We start from the raw sequence: 21,731 nt of genomic DNA, 5'->3' as shown, positions 1-21,731 counted from the left end.
CGCTGCTCTTACCCTGTCTTTCTCAAACTCCACCACCTCTGTCTCCCACTCCAGGGAGTCTGTGTCGATGGCCGAGTCGTGAGAGCTGTGGGCCATTAGCTGACAGAAGCGGGCCTCCTTCTCCAGCTGGCTCTCCATCTTCTCCCTTAACAAAGGAAGACATCGCACACGGAGTCGAAGGTCAGTCACTTGAGGACGGATTGGCACAGGCAACAGAAAGACTCGCACATGACCAGCCTGTAGACTTAAAAACTTAAACAAACAAAACTTAAAAGCACACTTTTTTCCCCCCTTACGTTCCTACTCACCCCTTCCGTTATGCTTATGTTTAGGGAATCAAATTTATATATATACTCATAAGAAACCTAAAAGTAGAATGCACACAATGCCCCGCTGTCAGTAAGATATATGATGTCCCACTGAGGCATGCCTTGAGGGTAGCTGTGACATTAAAACCCCAATTTTGCATTGTTCTTTACAAAGGATAGAGGAGGAAACTCTCAAAGTCACAGCACACTGCACAGTCCATACAATGCTTTGACTTAAAAAATGCTCGTCATATACACTTCAGCCAGCAGAGGGAGCTTTTACATGCCATATAAACATGATCATAGGCAGCGAGGCAGTGACAGTGAGACTAAATATTTATGCGTGTCCAAAACACTGACGCTTTCCGGGATTACACTTTTAATCTGGGCATGTGGAAATGGCGCCAGACAAACAACTGAGCTCCATGATGTCTCCAAAGGCAGAATAGCACAGCTTACGCCTCGCCACACACTGAGGACAACAGCTTATAGAGACAAAGACAGTGCGGCACACGGAGCTGGCTCAGTAGAGGCAATGTTGTTCTGTGCTGGCTCAATGATTTTCTTTGGATTGCAGACACGAGTCTCTCCAAAAAAAAAAAAAAAAAAAATTCCCATCATAACTGAGGCACAGCGACAACTCACTTAAGTTCTTTGAGCTCTCGCAACGCGTCGTTCTTCTGTTTCCTCATATCGTCCAGATTTCGCAGGGCGTCTGCCAGATCGCTGACTGCCCGGTCCCTTTCCCGCCGTAGATTATCACACAGAGTCCTGGGGAAGGAGAGGACAGAGGTGGCGGGATGATTTGAGAATTATGGGTGGAGTGTATTGGGAGGAGCAGATTTTTTGCCTGTGACAAAGATGATATTGTATGTGTCCTCCAACTCTATCAGTAGTCTGTAACAAATCAATACACAGACTGACCTTATGCTCTCCCTCTCCGCCACTATTTTGTCCCTCTCTTGGAAGGCCCAGTCCCGTCGACATTTGGCCACCTCAGCCTCCTGTGAGGCCTCCTTCAGTTCTTGAGACATGGCCTCGTACTGTTTCCTCAGCATCTCAATCTCCTTATTGGCTCGTTCCATGTCCAGGGTGGCTGAATCTTGTTTCTGTGAACATTGAGTACACGTGAATAAGGTTACTCTCTAAATAAGTGTGCTGTTACAACATGCACATGATACTGCCTGATGTGAGAGAATGACAGAAATATTAAAAGCAGCAAATGTAGAAACTGACCAGATGTGTGACTTTTAAACAAACCAAAGCTTTCTGGTGTTTAAGGTTCGGGGGACATGTGACCTGCAGGGCCATCTAGTGATCAGACAGAGGTGTGACCTAAATCCACTTACGGGTCAGTCCACTGACATGATGTAATCCACCAACTGACAGCTCCCTGGCTGCACTAAGCTCTTTATCATGTGTCTAACCTTTGACTTCATACTGTCCAATCTAAAGTGCGGTGTTGTTTGTTACCTGTCTGGCCTGGTAGTACTCTCGGAGTAACTGATCCCTTTGAATGATGGCCTCCGTTCTCTCCTTGCGGGCCACGTCCCTCTCCTCCCGGACCGTCTCGATGTCCTTGCAGGCCTGGCTCAGCTCCTTCTGGGCCTCGGCCTTGTCCTTCACCTCGTGGCAGTACTTCTCCAGCAGCTCGTTCCTCTCGCAGATGGCCCTGTCACGGTCCACCAGTGATGAGTTCAACTCCTGTCACAGAACAAAGGGGGCAAAATGGAATGAGGGCATCTCAAACACTGTGAGTCATTAATGTGATGTGAAAAAAATATTTGCGGGCCAATGCCGAGTGATCCAACACATAGTTATGAATCTCTTTTGTCTGTCAACCAGTGTTCAGAAATCTTCTTCAAAAAGGAGGCGGTGGAGCAGAGCTATTTTTGTAAAGTATTCTGGGTGAAAATAGCCTTTGATCCACTGGCTGAAAAGTGGATGCCTGGCCTAAGTCATGCACACACTCACGAAAAACCTGATTTATTAGGTTGATATTAATTTTTCACAGAGGAAATAGTTTAAACTGACATTTACAGCTCCTGGGGGACGCGGTGGGCATACAAGTGGATCAGCTCTCTTCTCAGTACCCATCATTAAGACAGTGACTGATGAGTCATGGCAAGTTTTATTCCAAACACACCGTCCCACACTTGGGATGCTTTGGCTTTGGTAAAACTTCTTTAGGTGTGTTTTGGTGTGTACCAGACTCAGTCTTCACACAACCTTGACAAAATATACCTTGCTTGAAAGCACCAAGTCTCCTGATTCTATCTGTGCAAAGCATTTTAGGATTTACATATCACTGCAACAGCTGTATCTTTGCTTCAGTATCTCTTACACTCACTCTGACTTTTTGGTTGTAACATTTAAAGACTTAGCTTTCATATTACACAAGGGTTATGACTGCAATCAAAAGAGCTGTATAACAGTGACCTTTTTATTTTGGTTACATTGTGTTCACGCTTCTGTAGAAAACGGGGCTGTCTGGTAATAGGTTAAAAGAATAGTTCAACATTTTGGGAAATACGTTTATTTACCTTCTTGCTGAGAGTTAGACAAGATGGTAAATATGTAGCTGGATGTGTAGAAACAATAATTCGCCATTTTATGGGGTTTTTATCTGCCATAACTGTTCTTGGCCACAACCAATAACTGCCTAGAGTCTCCACTGTTTGCCTAGCAACTGGGCCTGATCAGGAAATAGTCCAGCACATAATCATTTTGGATTAAACAAACAAGATATGATGATATGATTGTTTAGAGGTGCCAGTAGACAGATTTTGTTACCTTTGGACGGAGCTAGACTTGCCGTTTCCTTGTTTTTTACGCTAAGCTAAGGTAACTGAGACATGAGACATGTATCGATGTTCTCATCTTACCATCTGCAAGAAAGTGAATAATAAAAAATAAAATAGTTTTCCAAATTTCAAACTATCCCTTATCTACATATATCAGATTTGGAGAGAAGAGGTGCTCATGTCATTCATTAATCTCTGTTTGAGCTTGTCTGAAATATTTAATATTGTTTGTGTTTTTGACGATTTATAAGAACAGTTGTCATGATGTTTTTTGGAGCATCCATTCTTTTCTGGCCAATAACCTCTCTGCATATTAAGAGTGTATCGGCTGTGACTGATAAATGAACTACAGTTGTATACATGCGACGCTTTCTTATGCCCGATACCTGTCTGAGCGCCTCCAACTCTTCACTGGCCACCACTCTCTCTGAGGAGGTGTTCTTCAGTCGGGCCTCGGCTGCCTCCAGTTCCGTCTGTAACTTGTCCAGCTCTTTGATCACCTGGTCCCTCTCACTCATGATGAGACGATACTCGTTGAACACAGAGTCCCTCTCCTCCTTGTACTTCTCGCAGTCCTTGGCTGCTTTCAGCTGCAGGTTCTTGTAGCGCGTCACCTCCGACTGCAGGCGCTCCATCTCTCTCTGCAGCTCCTTGTTCTGGGCCGAGGACTTGTTCAGCTCCAGCTGCACTGAATCAAACCTGGAGGAGCAGAGGAAGATGAAGAGGTCTACATGGTGCTACATTTTAAGATGCTGTTCATGCTCATAGCAGCAGTTGCTCTTATGCGTGTTTACACCTGTTACTGCACTGATTCAAGCATTAATATCTCAAACATTATACATATCTCATCTCACGTGTCTTGCTCTCTGTATGTGTGCGTGCAGGTGATGATGCTTCTACCTTCTCATGGAGGTGGAGTACTGCTGCTGGTAGTGCACGGCTGAGTCGCGCTGTTTGAGCAACGCATCCAGCTGCTTCTGCAGCCGCCGGTTCTCCTCTTCGGCCTGCTCCAGGCGGCTCAGGTCTGTGTTATGGTTCGCCACCTTCTCACTGTAGCGCTTGCTCAGGGCGTCGTACTCCTTCTTTACACCCTCCAGCTTGTCCACGGCTGTGTCATACAGTTTGTTCAACACCTCTGATGAGCCTTTCTCTCTCATTACCTAGTGAGGACAACAAGAGGTCATATGACTTGTCATTACACATGCACTGGTAGTGTTCAAAATGTTGTTGTCACATGAAACTGAACTAAGCCTGTATTTGCTGTGCCCCACCTTAGCAGCAGATGGCATCAATGTGTAGGCAAGATTTTTACAGCGCAAGCAAAAACCAGTGCCAGCTTGAACAATGGCTTTTGTAAGTGTAAGTGCATTTCTAGAACTGCACGCAAGTAAAAACCAAATGGCTGGCCTGCAAAATGAACTGTTTTATATGTAGAGTGTGTCCTTCAGCTGGCATTACTCATTCTCTGAATGTCTCATTACTGTAGGTCTTGCTGATATAGGCCTCCCGATTCCTGGGAGAGCTGCCGTGACCTGAGGGCTGTATTGACCTCATCAACACAGCACAACACTGCGTATACACTGATCTTGTAGCTACATGGTTTGGGTCGGTGTGCCCTTTGCCCAAGCCACAGCCCTTTTCTTCTGCACTTGCCCTTTTCAGAAATGCTCTGTATGCATTTCCATCTGCTTGGCTGCCCTGTGCTCTTAACCACTGCAGTGTTCCCATGGGTGCTGTGAGAGACAGTATTGCACAGTAGGCCAATACGTGCCCCAGCACCCTTGTGAACAAAGTCTTTAGTACACAGAAGACAACAGACAACATTATGTAATGTCACAAAATGTATGACTTCAAAATGATAAGAGGCGAAAATCCCTCTGGACCATTAAAAATGTGTAATTTTTGTAAATAATTGGTTTGATTTTGTATATTGGCTCTAACATCTGTGTCACATCAGTAAATCTGTGGTTTCTGTCCTTATAACATCTGGACAGCTACAGCAGAAACCGTGTGTGTGTGTGTGTGTGTGTGTGTGTGTGTGTGTGTGGACTGTACCTGCTGTTGCTGCTGCCGGAGGTCTGCCAATTCCTTCTGGTCTTGACTGTGCAGTCGTTGGAGCTCCTCGCAGTTCTGTTTAAGGTGGTTGTGCTCTCGGACAAGTTGGGCATTGTCCCTCCTGAGTGTCTCCATCTCCTCCTTCAGCTGTGTTTGTTCGCCCAGGACGCGGCTGTGCAACATGCTGGAAAGAGGGAAAAAACACAGACGCGCAGGAGAAGTAAACACGTGCACGTACAGGTAAATACACTGTACATGTGAATATACATAACAGAAAACAAGCTTTGGTTATATTATAAGTAAACAGTGGCGACAAAATGTAAAAAATAAAGTAAGCTAATTTGATTTGTGGACAGTATGTAAGAGAGGCAGACTATCTAGAGGTTCATTCCTCCAGAAACTCATAACCAAAGTGCAATCTCTTGCCTTTTGAAGGAAGGTAAAAATCCCCTTATTGTGATACTAAATGTTAGGCAGCACAGACTTACTTTATATGTCCATTTTTTAGCTTTATATATGGAATATCTCGAGTTGATGTTCTTTTGTAACAGCGACTTAAGCCAAAACCGTAGAAAGCATCCATGTTATTTATATACTGTGTAAAATGTCAGCCTGATTCGCTATTAACTTAATTTGACTACTTATCTTTTGCTTCCATCATATTAGAAAATATTCTAACCAGCAAAGCTCTCTAACAGCTAATACACCATATGATCAGCTCTGCGCTCCAGAAATTTTGCCTTGGCTTATGAGCTGTTAGGCTGAATAATTCAATCACATAAATGCCTCCATTTCCAAGCTTTTAAAACCATGCATGTTTTTTTTTTTGTAGTGCCAATTCCCTTTCAATTGTGAAAGCCGACTGTAGCTCTTTCAATTAGGTTAATTGCAACACCATGCCAGTATTTGTTACCATTCCAGTAAAACAATGCAATAAAAATAATTATTTCTATGCTGAAAAGCAGCAGGTGGAAAATGACAGAATGTTCATCCCACAACGTTTGGACTTCAATAATGAGTCCTGACACACACTCACAACTTCTTCCCTATGGAAATCTAAGCAACTAGCTGCAATGCATTTAAACTACATAACACGGGTTAATATTTAAAAACTTAATGACTCTAATGAGTTCTTCATTAGCAACCAGAGAGGTAAAATAAGCACCATGACATTTTGCTGGAGAAATACTTACTGGTAGAAGTCAGCCTCTTTTACAGCCTCCTCACACCTTTTGAGTGTTTTGGTGTGCTGGTTCTGGAGAGACTGCAGATCCGCCATGGCCCTCATGCACTGGCTTTTCAGACGCTCATAATCATGACTGGCTTTGGAATTTGGCCTTAAGGAGAAAAAGCAGGAGCAAGGAGTCAACGCTTTATCCTGCAGCCTTGTACGATAATGTAGCCAAACTGCTCAGATAGGAGGCCGACCTTCCCCTCGTATGAGAATTCATAAGATAGGAATGAAATTTTGATTAAATGTAAACAAGATTTAAAAAAAAAAAAAAAAAAAAAGAAGTTTGCACTGATGTAAGCAAAACAGCCCTTTCGTCTCATCTGCTGCACACGAAACATCTGGTAAGTAGAGCACATTAAACTTAATTAAGCAGCCAGTGTCAGTGCCCTCTCTCTGCAAGGTAGAGTCAACATTACTCCAGACAGCAGAGAATTCATAGATGAAAACATGGCAGCCAGAACTGAGGACACTGACATCACAGTGCCTTTAACAACCGAGAGAGAGTAAACATTACCAGTCATAAACTTTGCAGCTCTCTGCAATGAATCTCAGGTCTGAGTCAATAGTTGGATCTGATGTAGGCAAAAAAGGCATCTATAATCACAGTAGACAGTTTCATAGACATAAGCCAAATAAAACTGTTACCACAAGGAATAATAAAAAAAAAAAAACAGCAACAACAACAACAACAACTTGGCAGGCAGGCCAGGATTTGCACCTGCAGTCATCGAAGGTGGTCCCAGGCGATGCCAACGCCAGACGCTTACGAAGCTCATCCCTCTCCCTGGTCACCTGGCGGAGCTGGAACAAGATGGTATCCAAGTTGTCACCGGATGGCCGGTTGTCATTGATGGCTGGGGGCGGGGAGGACGCTTCACCGTTAACAGGCGAACCTGCAACATTGAGCACATTACCGGAGGCTGGGACTATTGATCAACACACAATGGAAAAAAGTTTCCCATGCAATCCACATCATTCAGAAGCTGCATAACATACACCAGCCCAGGTGCTCTCAAATTATTCTTCTTGACTTTACTGACATAAAAAAAAAATAATAATAATAATAATAATAATAATAATAATAATAATATCTGAACAATGTAACACACCCAAAGGGACACGGACTGTTTAATCTACTCGGGGGTTTTTCCGGGACAATTTGCTGCAGAGTTGCTGAAAATTACATTGGATTTACTAAACCACACATCTGTAATCTCTGCCATGAAAATGAAAGGCAGAAGGGGCAGATAGGATTGTGATGAGGTACTGTTTCTCTGGTACTTTCTCTGTGTTTTAAACCATGGTTTTCAGGTTTTTTTTGTTTGTTTTTTGTTTTTTGTTTTTTTTTTTTTATTTGATTTAAGCTCCTGTGTTTGGAATGTCAGGAAACCTGAAGTCTTTGTAAAGCATTTACAACTTCACCCTGAAATCCCTCATTTATAAAAGGTTGTTTTCTATATAGCTGCATTTTCTTTACCCTGGCTTTATGCAGCCATTATCAGATCTGACAGTTCAATTCTACCTGTCACGACTGAGATTAAAATTCACCAGATTGATTTTAACGGAGGAGGATTTGTCCTTAAAATAACAAGGTCACTCCGTTTTATTCTGTGTGCTTGACACTTTGCCAAATAGACAGATTCTGACAAAAAATTTTACACCATTAATGAGTCATTTTGAGGGTTGTTTTCCTCATAGAAAAGAACAGCCATGGCAGGAAACCTGGGGATTATGTTCATCTTTGGCTCAACATTTGGCCCTTTTGGAGGTTTATGTAACACAGCTGAGTCATTTGGACCTTTGTCAAAACTAGGAAAAGACAAGCATGGCAAACTTCCTTAAGGGAAGAGGAAGACATTGGGAGAGTGTTATTGGCTCAATGTGGGGTTTAAAGCAAAGGAAATATAAAATACTGGCTTCTTGAACTTTGTAACCCAGCAGACAATCAGGAATTACGGTAATATCAGAAAACAGTAAACAGTCATAACAGAGCCATGCTGATTTTGCACTGTTATTGTGCATTTGTTGGCTGTATAGAACCAGTCTGACCTAGCATGACACACACAGCATAACAGGCATCTTGGGTCATTATACATACCAACACTACTGAGGGAGCTACTGCTTTCGGAGTCAGAGGGCATGGTGGACAGAACGCTGTATGTGGAACCTGCCAAGAGAGGAGATACATTCAGACACAGAGCACTGATAGATTGATTAACCAATTATACGCAAGCCTGAATTAATTGCCCATGCAATGAGGAAAGAAATAAATATTACACAGCACGCTTCATATTCCCTGCACAGTTGTATAATAAATTTGGTGCAAGGTTTATACATGGAATAATAACTTCAACACTCCTTCTTAGCGGCTCTATATTATCACTCCAGACCGCCGTCGTCATTAAACCTCCTTTCCCTCACTGTGCACTCTGCCTTGCTTTGATGTATAGTCCCTGTATGTTTCTGCTACACAGGCAGAATGTCACGGCTGAAATGGGATTTTCTCTTTTTATGTCAAGCACATGGAGAGAAAGAGAGGGAGAGAGAGAGAATGAGAGAAAACGATTCCCTATCTGAATAGCTGTACACACCGTTAAGCTGGGGGATATTTCACACAGGCTACCACAATCCATAGGAGAGACTATGCAGATCCCCATACTGCAGAGTCCCTCATCCAAAGGACAACATAAATATGGCTGACAGCATGGACAGAATTTGTTTAAAAGACATCTTACATTTGTGTGTACTGCAGAATATATGCTTTTGTAACACTAAAGGCTCAATTATATATATATATATAACTATACTATATATAGTGGATAAGGCCCTCTTACAACCGGCACACTTTATAAAATGCTTCCAGTGATAAAAACTGACAAGAAAAATGGGGGAAAAAGTGAGGAAAGAGTCTATTTAAATGAGTACAAAAACTACTACATTCACTACTACATAGTATTAGTCAAACAAACAGTATTTTTAGATTGATTATTGTCATTATTGGTTTATCTATGGATAATTTGTTTAAATGTCTTGTTTTGTTCAGCCCAGAGTCCAAAACCCAAAGGTGTGTCATTTGTAAATGATAAAGAAAAACAATAGACTGAGAAATAAAAATTGGACCTACATAAAACAGCACAGTGAGGCGCAGATAATACTTGTCTAATGTGGTAAATGCTAACCGAACACGCAGGGTTTAAGAGAGCAGGGGAATGCTAGCTGGCTTTGTCAGCAGCAGGCAATAGATTGACGCCAACTGTTCTAGATCTCCATCTCTGTCCTTGCCTCCCCACTGGGTTTAGCTACAGCTCTGGCTCCAGCCCTCAATGTGTGACAAGGCCAAGCCTAATTAACTATGAGCTCTGTGCGACTGAGCTACTCCATCTTAGGCCCCGCAGACAGAGCAGAGGAGAGGAGATGAGAGGGGGGCGAGAGGGGAAACAAGAGGAAAGCAAGGAGCAGAGGAGGACAGATGAAAGGAGATAGCCTAACTAAGTCGCAAAAGAGATAAGGAGGGAGGGTGTTTGAGAGACAAAGAGGGAGAGAAGTAAGACGAGAGACTGTGAAAAAAAAAAAAAAAAAAAAAAAAAGAGAGAGAGTAGCAGGGCGGAAAGGCTTTTAATCTGTTCTGACGTTCCCTGATGCTCAACACTTTTACTCTGCAAAGTGCTCCGAGCACACAGTTTTGATTTCATATTGTTCCATCAGACATGATGAGAACAGCTGCACAGCATTAGTTCTCTACAATCAAAACAGCTATGCAAAAGGCTCCTGCTCGTTTCCTTGGCTTCACTGAAAAGCAACAACTGCCTTCTTGAAACCAGTATCTGACTGACAAAGTCTCATAGTAAAATACGTGAACCTACTGAGCGGTCTTATGCCAGCTCAGCTGGAGGATAAATCTTTTTTTAAAATACCGTACAGTCAGTAAAGCTGTGTGCCAGAACAAGTCTAAAAATGTACCTTCTTGAATGCTGTATTTTGTGATTTGGAAGCCAAAACACTCAGATAAATTAAAATCCTAGTAATCTGTACCACTGAGGACACTCGCCAATCACCAGAGAGCTATAACTCCCATGAACCAGGCAGTTCTGGGACAATCCTCAGTATCTCACAATCTGATTTGGCTGCAAGGGCAAACATGTGCACCAGAATCCCCATATTTAGATCAGTGTAATGGGCTGATTGGTTAACCCCGTAAGCACACAAATGGATGCAGTATGTATTGCATGTCAGATGCAAGCCGGCTATCTGGTGGTCGATGGGTCAGTGGCATTAGCCTTTTTCCAACAGGCTTTTAATCATCGATAGCAATTAGCAGCAGCAGCCACAGTCAGTGAGGCCGATCATTTGTAAACACGTTCGCTGCATCAGTCAAACGGCTATCCATTAGAGCAGCATAGATCTGATGATATACAGTGGGAGAATCCGCCTCTCTGTGCCAAAAACAGACAGACGACAGGTCAGATCAGACCTGAGAAATCATTCCCAACATTCAAGTTAACAGATAAATACATCACGACAGATTTCATCTGGAGCCATTAGATATGCTAACAAGGAGCGAGCATCTGCTACTGGCTTCCATCAAGAGATACACTTTAAAAAGGTGAGAAATATTCAAGTGGAGGACCTGAGGCGACAGCAACAAAAGCCCGTCGCTGTGATCTAAATAGGTCAGGGGAGTACTCGCCCTACCTAAGGGGTTCCACTTCCCCCCACTCCTCCTTTTCTCCACTCTGCTTTCCCTCCCAATCAAGCGATGCGCTCAACCACCAACAGTTGCTTCAGACAACCAGATTATGTTCTCCAGCACATAAAGCAAGATGACACACGTTGCCATGGTGAAGCTGGATGAGAGGAATAGTAAATTCTGCAGCGTGGAGAAAAAGAAGAGCATAAGAGTTGGGAGGCTGATGGAGGGGAGCCTTATCAAACAAAGATGCAAAGTCTGGCTTCCACCGACGGGTGAGACTAAATTATTCATCAGCTCCAGAAAATTCTCTTATCTGACAACGATTGTGTCTCCCAAAACGTAACGCACGTATGATTATCATCGCGATTGGACTCTGCTACTGCTTCACACTCCCTTTATCAGGGCATGTTGACAAGCCTTGAAACCATGGATTCGAAGCAGCCAAGGCGCCTGTTCAGTTCCCAAGAACATCATAGACAAAAATTTTCAGGGCCACTTGGTAAAAGAGCAGCATTAGCATTCCAAAAATAATACTGCGAGCTAGCCTTTATTAGCCGCTGTCAGCTCTTCTCACTGTCAGTGAGCAACAGTGATTTAAAAAAAAAAAAAAAACAAAACAAAAAAAAAAAAAAAACAGTCACACACCAAGTGTCAAGCAGAGTCCAAATATTCTTTATGCTCCATCTCCTTTTGTGTCCTCAGCTTCACAGCCATTAAACTACAGAAGTGCAAATAACAGCAACACTAATAATTCGCTTGAAAACTACTATCCACTCATTTTACAGTGTGCTTAAGTGAGGATGAAGGATATGTCAGCATTAAGCTGGCAAGCAGAAAGTATCTCTTTTACTCTGGCATCGCAGACCTCTAAATCCCTCTCCCTGTATGGAGGACGCAGCTCAAGTAAGGGATGTGGCGATCCCACCCACTCTGCTTTGATACTGGGTACTAATCCAAAACTTAAAAACTTCAAAATATTCACAGAGTACCAATCAAGTACCAGCGCTCTTTTCCCCTTTTTCTATTTAAAATCTGTGTGTGTCACTGTAAGGCAACATGAAGCTGAAACTACACATCACATCTTAACCGTGGAGACGTTCAGACACCAACATAGTCTTAAGGCCTGAAGTTTTACATACTTATAACAACAGTGACTAAGAAACCGTATTTAAAGTGGATTGGTTTTGTCTGGCTGATAACCACACTAAGGTCATAATTATCAAAGACACCTGTATCCTATCCTACACCTCATCACAAAATCTGTTTAAAGTTTAAATTCTGGTGTATAAATATGACATGATTCCCCTTCGTCCAACTCCCTCCCTGTACTGTGGGACTTCCAGTAAGCCATGCAGTGGGCCCAACTTCTGGGGAGGCAATGACACGACAGGCCAAGATTCTGGGCAATGAGCCAGTGAAGCCTTGCTGCTGGGGTAAGGGATTGATCATCTGATTTAAGGGGTCTACACGAAACATAAACAAGAAGACATCTAACATGATGACTCCATGAGCCAGGATTACTCAACCGCACGCACATCGTCTGACTCACAGCTCCAGCCTATGGTCCAACCCACCCACCTTTTTTCACTCAAAAGGTCCATGCCTGCCCTGTGGCAAGACTCAAAATAAGATCTGTTATTCTGTTGATTGAAATGCAAGACCATCTACTCCAGGTGCAGCAATATAGTTATTTTGGATCTGTGTAAACACTCTGGGACAAGAAGCGAAAAACAAGGAGATGTCTAGAAGAAAACCTAAGAGGCCCTGAGCCTTCTGCCCGGCAGACCTGTCAGAACTGCTGAGCAGCACCAAAGTCCAAAAAAATCCCCTGAGTGCAATCCAGCCCAGCCCATTATCAGCCAGCCATAATGGGTTTTCTCCCTGCAAAGAGCTCTAGCTCAGCATAAATGAGACATCATTTCTTTTTGACCAGCTAGCCTGTGCGAAGGGTTGGGTCAAAAACAAAAAGGTGAAAGATGCCTGCATGTCCTCCAAATGCTCTGCTACACAGCTAGTACAAATATAAGCCAAAACACTACCAACAGCCTGTCTGTGTGGAATAAACCCACTATTGGAATTTGGGTAATCTTTGTGACATTCCTTTCATGTTTAATCACAGAGGAGACCATGTTTATTCTGAAAGCATTTTCATTGTGTGTTGAGAAAATTCAGATGATTAAATTGAACTATAATTCTTTAAAGGTCACCAAGAGGAGGGAATCTAGTGTCGAAGAGAAGTGCACATAATCATAAGTCAGACCTACTAATATGGATGGGACAGGAAGGCCTTTTCTATTGTATAACTATCAGCAACAAAGATGTCATTAGGGATTTAGCTCCCATTGACGCCTCTGGTATTAAAAACATATGCGCTAATTTTACTTGAAGGTGTTTTAGTCAGGACAGGCAATCTCTGCTCCTTTGCTGGAGGTTCATAATATGGTTCACCCAAATCTACTCTGTGACCTCTGTTGCGTGTCATCCATTGTTCTTGTTTCTAATCTATACAAAAAGGTGGAGGTACTAGTGATCTCCACCATCACTATCATTTGCTGGTGATTACAGGTCACTTTGACCCGGGGTCACGTGCCAGAGACTGAAGGACAAATGACGGCATGTGTAGCAAGGACAGATTAAAAAATAAATAAATAAAAAAAGGTAGAGAATTAAAGAGATGGAGCAACAAGGAGATTCAAGGGTGGAAGAGACACCATGATGGGAGGAGAGGAGAGGAGGGATAGAAAGAAAATACTGCAGAACAAAGCAGGGGGGGGCCAAGGAAAGATGCTGTTTATTTCCATGACTTCATAGCACTGGTAAACATTTAGATGCTGGCATTTCCTCTACCTTGTGGGGTAATTAGAAAGCAGAGGAACATGTGTAAAATGGTAATGAAGTCCTCTTTTTCAGTACAGCCTCCTGGCTGTGGTTTGCACTTTCAGAGTGTAGATAAACCTGCCATCAGATATTAATGCTAAAGTGAAAAAATATACAAATTTTACACAGAAAAAAAGATGTTGTGTTAGAGAGCAACGGAATTAAATGGGAAGAATAACACCAACGGCCCAGTGGAAGGAGTTAGACCAACGTCTAATTAGCCTGAAACTCAGGCCTTGATTAGATAGATATATTGAGCAGCATTACTGACAAAAGACCCTATACCATTAACAGTCCTGATTACAACTCAAATAAGGCTAAAACTAATGATTTCATCACTCATTTTCAATAATTTCAAATAATCATTTAGTCTATAGAATGAAAAATAACAAAACAAAACAAAAAAAAAAACAGTGAAAAATGCAAATATATTCAAATATAAAAACTGAAAAATACAGCAAATTGTCACATCGAGGAGCTGAAACCTGCGAGTTTTGGCATCTTTGCTTCATAAAAACATTTAATGATTAATTCATTATACAAAATTGTGTTCTGGTGCTCAACTGTTTGATTAATCAACTAACCACTGCAGCACTATACTCGAAAGCACGCTATTGGCTCACTTAAATCACAGCACAGAGACAACTTGGCCCGTTTTAACCGAAGCCTGCATTGCTGTTTGTGCAGAGACACTGCAATGTAATAAAACTCACGCCCACAACTCATCGAAAATGCGATCTACTCAAATGTCATCAATCACACCTAAGCAGAAACATCGGTCAACAGCAGATGAATTGATGGCTTCCTCTCCACAGCAAGAAGGGGGGGGGGGATAAGGTCAGACTGTAGTACAAAGAGTGGCGAGGGGAAAGAGAGCGGGGTGACACGTGAGAAACACTGAGTGACAGACAACGACACGGAGGAAGAGGGGAAGAAAGGTCCGGCTCATGGGAGATATTTAAGAGCAGTGGTCGTGACAAGAGCGTCAGGGTCATAACTCACTCTGTCTGTCCACTGTGCTTTATAGAGTGGGACAAAAACTGGTTGACAGAGAGGAGAGCACCCCCCCCCCCCCCCCCCCTCTTCAACAACACACACACTGGCCTATGTCCTAGGCTGCTGTACACAGAGCAAGCTGCTGACTGTGCACTTTGGGCCTGCTCAACTTCTCAACAAAAGGCTTGTTGTCTACCTCTCTCTTGCCCCGTCTTTCTATCACCCTCTTCTGTCTCTCTGGCGTGTCCCTCCATTTAAGTATGCAGAGAAACAAAACCACTCAATGGGGAGAAAAGAAATATAATAAGTCAGGGAAAAGAGAAAGAAAGATAAAAATGGATGGAGGGTGAGTCAGAGAAAAAGACAATAAAGCATGGGAATGAGACACCAAAACAATGAGTAAATGAAGGCAACCAGATAGCAGGAGAAGAAGAGGACTGTGGACGTTGCATCCTGTCAGGGAGAATTGTGTTGCCATCCTCTCGGAGTGTGTTTAAATCACTGTCACAGACCCTTGAGTCTGAGTGGGGGGGGTGCAGGTGTGTCTCTTCTACTGCTCTGTTCCTTTAGGTAGAATATTGTCCAATGTAGCGCAACAGGATGAGGACACAATCCGAGCCATGAAATCAGCTTGATTGCAGCCACTTGGATTTATGAAATGACTTCAGTTCAGTTTGAGAACTTGCTCTGCAGCATAACAAGGCCAAAAACTTCAATCATACTCAATATTCAGAGTGAATCGTCTGCTCTGCAGTTTAATCAGAGTTCGAGAATTTGTTAAAAACAGTGAGCCAGTCAGTCCCCATGGCTCACTGATGAACACAACAGGCTAAATAATGAATGATTTGTTTGTGGGTTCACTACAGCAAATGTGTTGGAGTTAGCCAGCAAAACACTAATAATTTACAGAGCCCTAGCTTTAAACAACTGAGCATTTTTGCAGGCATCTGTATGCTTTTCCTCTGGGGTGAGGATGTTTCTTTGGAGTTCAGATGATTCCGTATGTGTGCGTGTATGGAAGCTCAGCTGGCAAAGGAGGCACATCTGAGAACAAGAGCAGGCAGGCAGCATGAGAGGAGGAAGACTTGAGAGCAGGTTGCTATCAGTAAGACTCATCACACACTCATATTCCCTCTCTTCACTCACCCAGCGTCGTTCACAGACACACTGGGGCTCTGAAAATTTCATCCCTATGTGCCTCTTTGCCTGGAGGTACTCTGTGAGCGGCTTGTCTTCGGTCTCTCACAAAGTGTGGTTAAAACGCGGTAATCGCATCAGGCGAATGACTACACTAAAAGATAATAAAAAGCACATTTAAAAAAAATAATTAAAAAAACCACAACACTTGAGTCAAAACAGAAGGAGCCAAGAGCGTGGCGACTAATAACAGAGGATTGTAGAGGCATGATAAAGCGTGTCTCACAGAGAGAGTTTGCACCAGAGAGAGGAGAGCAGGGCCTAATCCTCTGTTGAATAACCGCAGGCTGACTAGCCAGACTCACTCTCTCCTAGCACAGGGCAGGTCAGCTCTGAGGCCCAGTGCTACAGTCTGTAAAGGTGTGTGGAGAAAAGCCCAATTCCACATTGTCAAGTCCAGCCAGAGTCAAGGAACTAACACAGGGTCCAATGTTCATCTTCTCACAGGTGAACAGCTGTCAGTGTGAGTGTTATTCTGCAGCAACAACAGTACAGTACTACAATGAAGTAATAAAGCTTAAGGAAGCATTAGTGATCCAGTCAGCAGAGCAGAGCAAGACACCAGCTCAGCATTACCTGCTAAGGTCTGCTTGCTGGTAGTAGACAGAGACATGCTACAACTTGGCAGCTGTAAACTATGGATCACATTGTGTATTTAAAAAAGGACACAGACATGTGTTTGAAATAAAGCTTCAGCTGTGTCAAAATGGTGTATAAGATAGACTGCATGGTTGTTTTACATGTAGAATATGTCAAAGAGAAGCATTTCTCTGCGTCTCTTCTCCACATTTGGATCTCAAGGCTCATCCTGCATTCAGGCCCTCGGGGCATGAGGCTGGTTGTGAGTAAGCCACTGGCTTCAGTCATTCAGACAAAGCAAAACAGGCAAAACTAGACGAGGCTTTTACACTTGGTTGCCCTTTGTCTCTGTGCAACAACAACCAAAACCGCTGAAGTGGAGGCAGTTGCTGTGAGGACAGAGTGCACATCAAATGACAACAGTGAATAAACTGTAATTAAAAATGTAGCATAAATGCAATACTGGAGGGAAATCTGTGGCTGTTAGGAAACCACTGTGGTTCTCTCCATATGAGAAGGTGGACTGATCCACACCATGCTTTACGCTTGTGAGCAGGCATGGGTAGGCTGCACGCACACACCCATGTACAGGTCGATATTGGCCCACATGTCAGTGGTAAACCCGTTGTCATGGAAACAAGTCAGGCAAGCTCATGTACCTTAACCATATCATGCCATTGATTATAAATTGGAGCTTGTGTTGGATAAGACTGAATTGATCTTGGGATTTTTTTTTTCTCTTAACAGTGCACAAATATAACAGACTATGTTTAGAAGAAATATACACCATACCTGGCCAAACCAACTCTACACCATGGATGTGTAATCTGTGCATTGCAGTGACTGTGAAAGAGCCTTTTAGGGGCAGGGTGGATGACAGTAACGGCTGAATTAATCACAAGCTGTGCATCAGATCTGCAGGCCATTGTGAATGTCTACTTTAAAGAGGCAGGCTAGTGCATTTATGTTTTGCACATTTAACAGAGCATAATGTTGCACTCATTAAGTTCTGATTGCAAATGTGCGACCATGTTGCAAGCGGCACTGTTGCCTGCCCTTGCAACCTTCACATGAACCTGTATTATGATCTTATGCAGTTTGGCTAATAATACGTGAAGCTCCAAGCCCGCTGTTGTGTATCTATCCACACACGGTCTTCTTGCGCCAGACCACCCAGATCGTACTCAAGGCAGGAGCTATGCAGTGGCCGGTCCACTCATTTTTACAGTCAAGTGTAAGCCTATTTATGAGTAGTTATGTCTCAGCTCTTACCGGTGGAGTGGTCCACAGGTCCACCGCCGTTGTTGCTGAACAGGGCAGTATACAGGTCAGGGTATGCCTTCTCCAGGGCCACACACAGGTCGAGGAAATGGTCGCTCTCCTTGTTCATCAGCATCTTCAAAAGGTGGTCTACTTTCTCGGCGCTGGACGAACAGTTCTGGTCCAGTTCGAACCTATCGAGTTGACTCAAGGTACCAGAAACTATCAGCAGCTCGATCACTCGGTCCGCATCTGTTATGGACTCCAATAAGTTCTGGTGGCACTGGTCTAGCAACTCTTTGTGCTTTGGCTCCATTGCTATCCGCTGTAGTTCCGTAGCTTCCCAGCTAACCCAGACGGCCAAGTGGGTGTAATATCCTTACCGATCAAAAGTACCGAGCGATTATTGAACTTAACTTATCGCGGCTTGCAGAAGTTCGCCGGAGCCACCACGGCGTTAGGTTGCACGGGAGATCAATTTTTATAGCATATTGAAAAAGGCACAAGAAGCCATATTTGTTGCCCAAGGCTGTTGACTGCACTAAACAGCGATACATTTTTCCATCTTACTCGTGTGTGGCAGTTCAGGTCGTTTTTTGCTTCCCCTCAGAGTACGCTTTAACCGAACACATTTTCCTCCTCTTCTGTAACATTTAATGCGCCCTTTGCCGACTCAACTGCTGGGAAAACTCACGTAACTCCGCCGCTGATCCTCAGTTACACTGTATCCTCCGCCATGTCTGAGCGACTCAGCAGCTGCTACCCGCTGTCAATCAACGTTTCGTTCAATGACCATATAAGGCAAAACAGGGCGGGGTTTTAACAAAAAACACACCTATTTCTTCAATGGGCGTACACATCAACCCGTAGTACGTCTAAAATCCCAGGCGGAAAAAAATGAGAATGGACAGAATTTGCATGAAAACCTGGAGAAATTTTAAAATTATCGACGTAGTGGTAAAGGTGGGTAAACCTCATCCTCATGACCTCATCTCTAGGGTAAAGCAACCATCTAGGATTAACAGAATACGAAATGCATGTATCTGTTGCCTGCAGTGGTGGAATGTAACTAAGTACATTTACTCAAGGACAGAGCACATAAATTACAAATTACAAATTTTAGATACTAGCATACACTTTTTCAAATGTATGCTGTTCACAAAATTTATTTGACATTATACTTAATACTTGATACAGATTTTACATACAAAAGATATGATGAGTCTACAATGATTAGATTGGTAGCACTTTCTAATACCAGATTAATGCAACAGTATTTGTCATATAATATGATACATAATACATCATTCTGCAGTGTCATGCACCTCACTATATCATCACCAAAATGAATTTATGAATTAATGATTTCTGTCAGCCTAAAACTGTTGATAAACCAAGTGATATTAATCCGTCATTCTAATCTTTTGATTTAACGCAGACACATCAAATCAACAGAACCCAGTCAATGGTAAACCTCCCTGACTATATTATTTTATGTAGGAAAAATGCAAATGCTGTGATAAAAATATAAGCATTTTTATTCAGTCCTTGCATAATACTGCTGCTGTTGCCACAGGCTTGTGCACCACATTTCTATATCTAAGCTGCAACACAACAACCAATTTCAGCGTGAACTGTATCTGTGTGTTGGATAACATATAAGAGGGCAGTGGCAAGTGAAAAAAAAATGTGTATTTGAAATGAAATGCATGTTTGAGTAGGATTTGTGAAATACAATATGATGATGATGATGGATGCACTCTGCTTCCAGTCTACAGCTGAATAAAGATTGTTGGCACAGAGGCAGGCATCTGCAGGCATACCTCTCAAACCGTGACCTTATTCATGCATGCACTGAATCTCATTGTGACATCTACAACTCTCTCCCTCTGTCTCTCTCCCCCTCTTTCTGTCTCTCTGCCATGCTGGCTCCATAGCTTGTGCAACCATGTGCTATCCCTTTAGATGAAAAATTAATTACAATTCATTCATATCAAAGGGAAGCAGGTCCCCACTGCTGACACAGATTGGACGGTTGTGTCTGTACCCTACTTCTGAGGACGCGCATTTGAATAGAGAAGACAGCCTGATGCTTTTTATCTTGGGGGTATGAATGAGTTTATTATTTAGACAACAAGGGTTGTGTTTCTAGCTGTCTGATAATTTACTGAAATATTATTAAACAGATTTGTTTATCAGGTAGCCAGGATCAGGGTGGATAATAGCTTTATCTTTTATTGAAGAGACTGTCAACAAGCATATCCATCATTTATCCTGGCCAAATTGTCTCAAACTGAAAATTTTATGGATTTTTTTTATTTTTATTGACAGTCTGAATAGAGATCCAGTAAATGGAAAGTCTGTCCGGCTAAGGGTGGAAAAACAACTTTATTGTCCACTCACTTTTTAGACTTTTATTCACTGCATCTACGCAATTCATTCTCAGCATTCGTTGTATCCATTTTCTCTCATCCTGTGAGAACGCACAAGGATGATGTTGTTCCCAAAGTTTTGAATGGGCACGTCCCAAATTAAGAAGGGGGCAGCAACAGTATGTTAGAAGAGAATAAGTTTGTTGGCATCCTTCATCATCATACCAAGACATTTTTAATGTAAAGCCATAATTTTCCAACAATATATCAGGCCCCAAAGCACAGTGAGAGGATTCCCAAATGATTAGATCAGTTATAATAGACATTAAATTAGACAATGCTTGATTTTTAATTAACAGTGAATTACACAGCCTTCAGCTGGACACCTGCAACAGATGGGAAGTTTCTGATCATAATTAAATATCAAAACTACAGTGTTGGCAGATACATGCTGAAACACTTTCCTTATAAAAAATTAATCTAATGATGTCTAAATTATCTTCTCCAAACCAATCTAATCGCATCTAATCTTCATTAAAATTCTAGTTATTGTAATTTAAACATCTATCTAAAGCCCTCAGGCCTTCTCTGCCACTTCTAGTGGATTTTAACACGATGTGATCAAAAATGACTTTTCCAGCATGGCTGTTACCCAAAGGGTCCCCCAGGCCTCTGACAGCACTGCAGACATGCTAGACTTGGTTAATGTGGCCAAGGCAGTTTTATGGATGCTATCAATTCCACATGCTCCCTCCTCCTCACTTCAGAGTTATTGATCCTAGTGCAGTTAACTCACACACATACACACTCACACACATACACACTGTAGCCAGCCGAGCGCAGAGCCACATCTCTACAGTCAAGTGTGTTCAACGGTATTTAAAGTGAAACCAACAGGAGTTAATAAGGCGTGGAGAACTTCACGTGCAACCACACATGCTGACTTTACACCACTCAAGGAATGAGAAATTATGTATCTGTATTGACCATGTATAACGCCGTGTATTTAAGAATCAGCAGTTAGTTTTTGCCACGGATATTGAGGCTTGAACATATTCAGTGTAGGAGAACTATGCAGCGTATACACATTTAAACCGAAATGTGACCATGTGTATTGATCTAATGCCTTTAAATAATGATCCATGTAAACTCTGCTGGTTGGAATTCATACTTTTGGTGTAGCTGCTGGGGTTGACATAAAGACTTCACTGCCCTCTACTGGTAAACTGAGGCTACCCCCAAGTGACTACTTGTGTATAAACCTTTCCAACTCATCTGCTTATGAACCAGTGAAAGGGTTTGACATCAGAGGGATTTTCAAATAATTTGAATGTATATGAACCACAAATACTTCCAGTG

General features: G+C 42.6%; 1 protein-coding gene across 4 annotated transcripts in view; it reads right to left on the bottom strand.

The window, feature by feature from the left end:
- dlg5a (discs, large homolog 5a (Drosophila)) overlaps positions 1–18,749 on the bottom strand; it is a 35,783-nt gene extending 17,034 nt beyond the window's left edge. For 3 of the 4 annotated variants that reach the window (XM_056395089.1, XM_056395092.1, XM_056395091.1), the window contains exons 1-11: positions 18,013–18,749; positions 8,500–8,568; positions 7,120–7,294; positions 6,361–6,504; positions 5,168–5,351; positions 4,013–4,272; positions 3,499–3,811; positions 1,782–2,012; positions 1,233–1,417; positions 954–1,079; positions 13–145 (exon numbers count right to left, since the gene is read on the bottom strand). In XM_056395089.1, the coding sequence (XP_056251064.1) occupies positions 13–145; positions 954–1,079; positions 1,233–1,417; positions 1,782–2,012; positions 3,499–3,811; positions 4,013–4,272; positions 5,168–5,351; positions 6,361–6,504; positions 7,120–7,294; positions 8,500–8,568; positions 18,013–18,316 (2,124 nt within the window). In that variant the 5' untranslated portion in view covers positions 18,317–18,749. The remainder of the gene's footprint in view (positions 1–12; positions 146–953; positions 1,080–1,232; positions 1,418–1,781; positions 2,013–3,498; positions 3,812–4,012; positions 4,273–5,167; positions 5,352–6,360; positions 6,505–7,119; positions 7,295–8,499; positions 8,569–18,012) is intronic. The other variant, XM_056395090.1, reaches the window with a different exon arrangement.
- Between the last annotated feature and the right edge of the window lie 2,982 nt (positions 18,750–21,731).

Source organism: Seriola aureovittata, chromosome 14, assembly GCF_021018895.1.
Source record: "Seriola aureovittata isolate HTS-2021-v1 ecotype China chromosome 14, ASM2101889v1, whole genome shotgun sequence".
Lineage (NCBI taxonomy): Eukaryota > Metazoa > Chordata > Actinopteri > Carangiformes > Carangidae > Seriola > Seriola aureovittata.
Note: the sequence above shows the minus strand (reverse complement) of the source record. Positions and strands in the feature narration are given on the sequence as shown.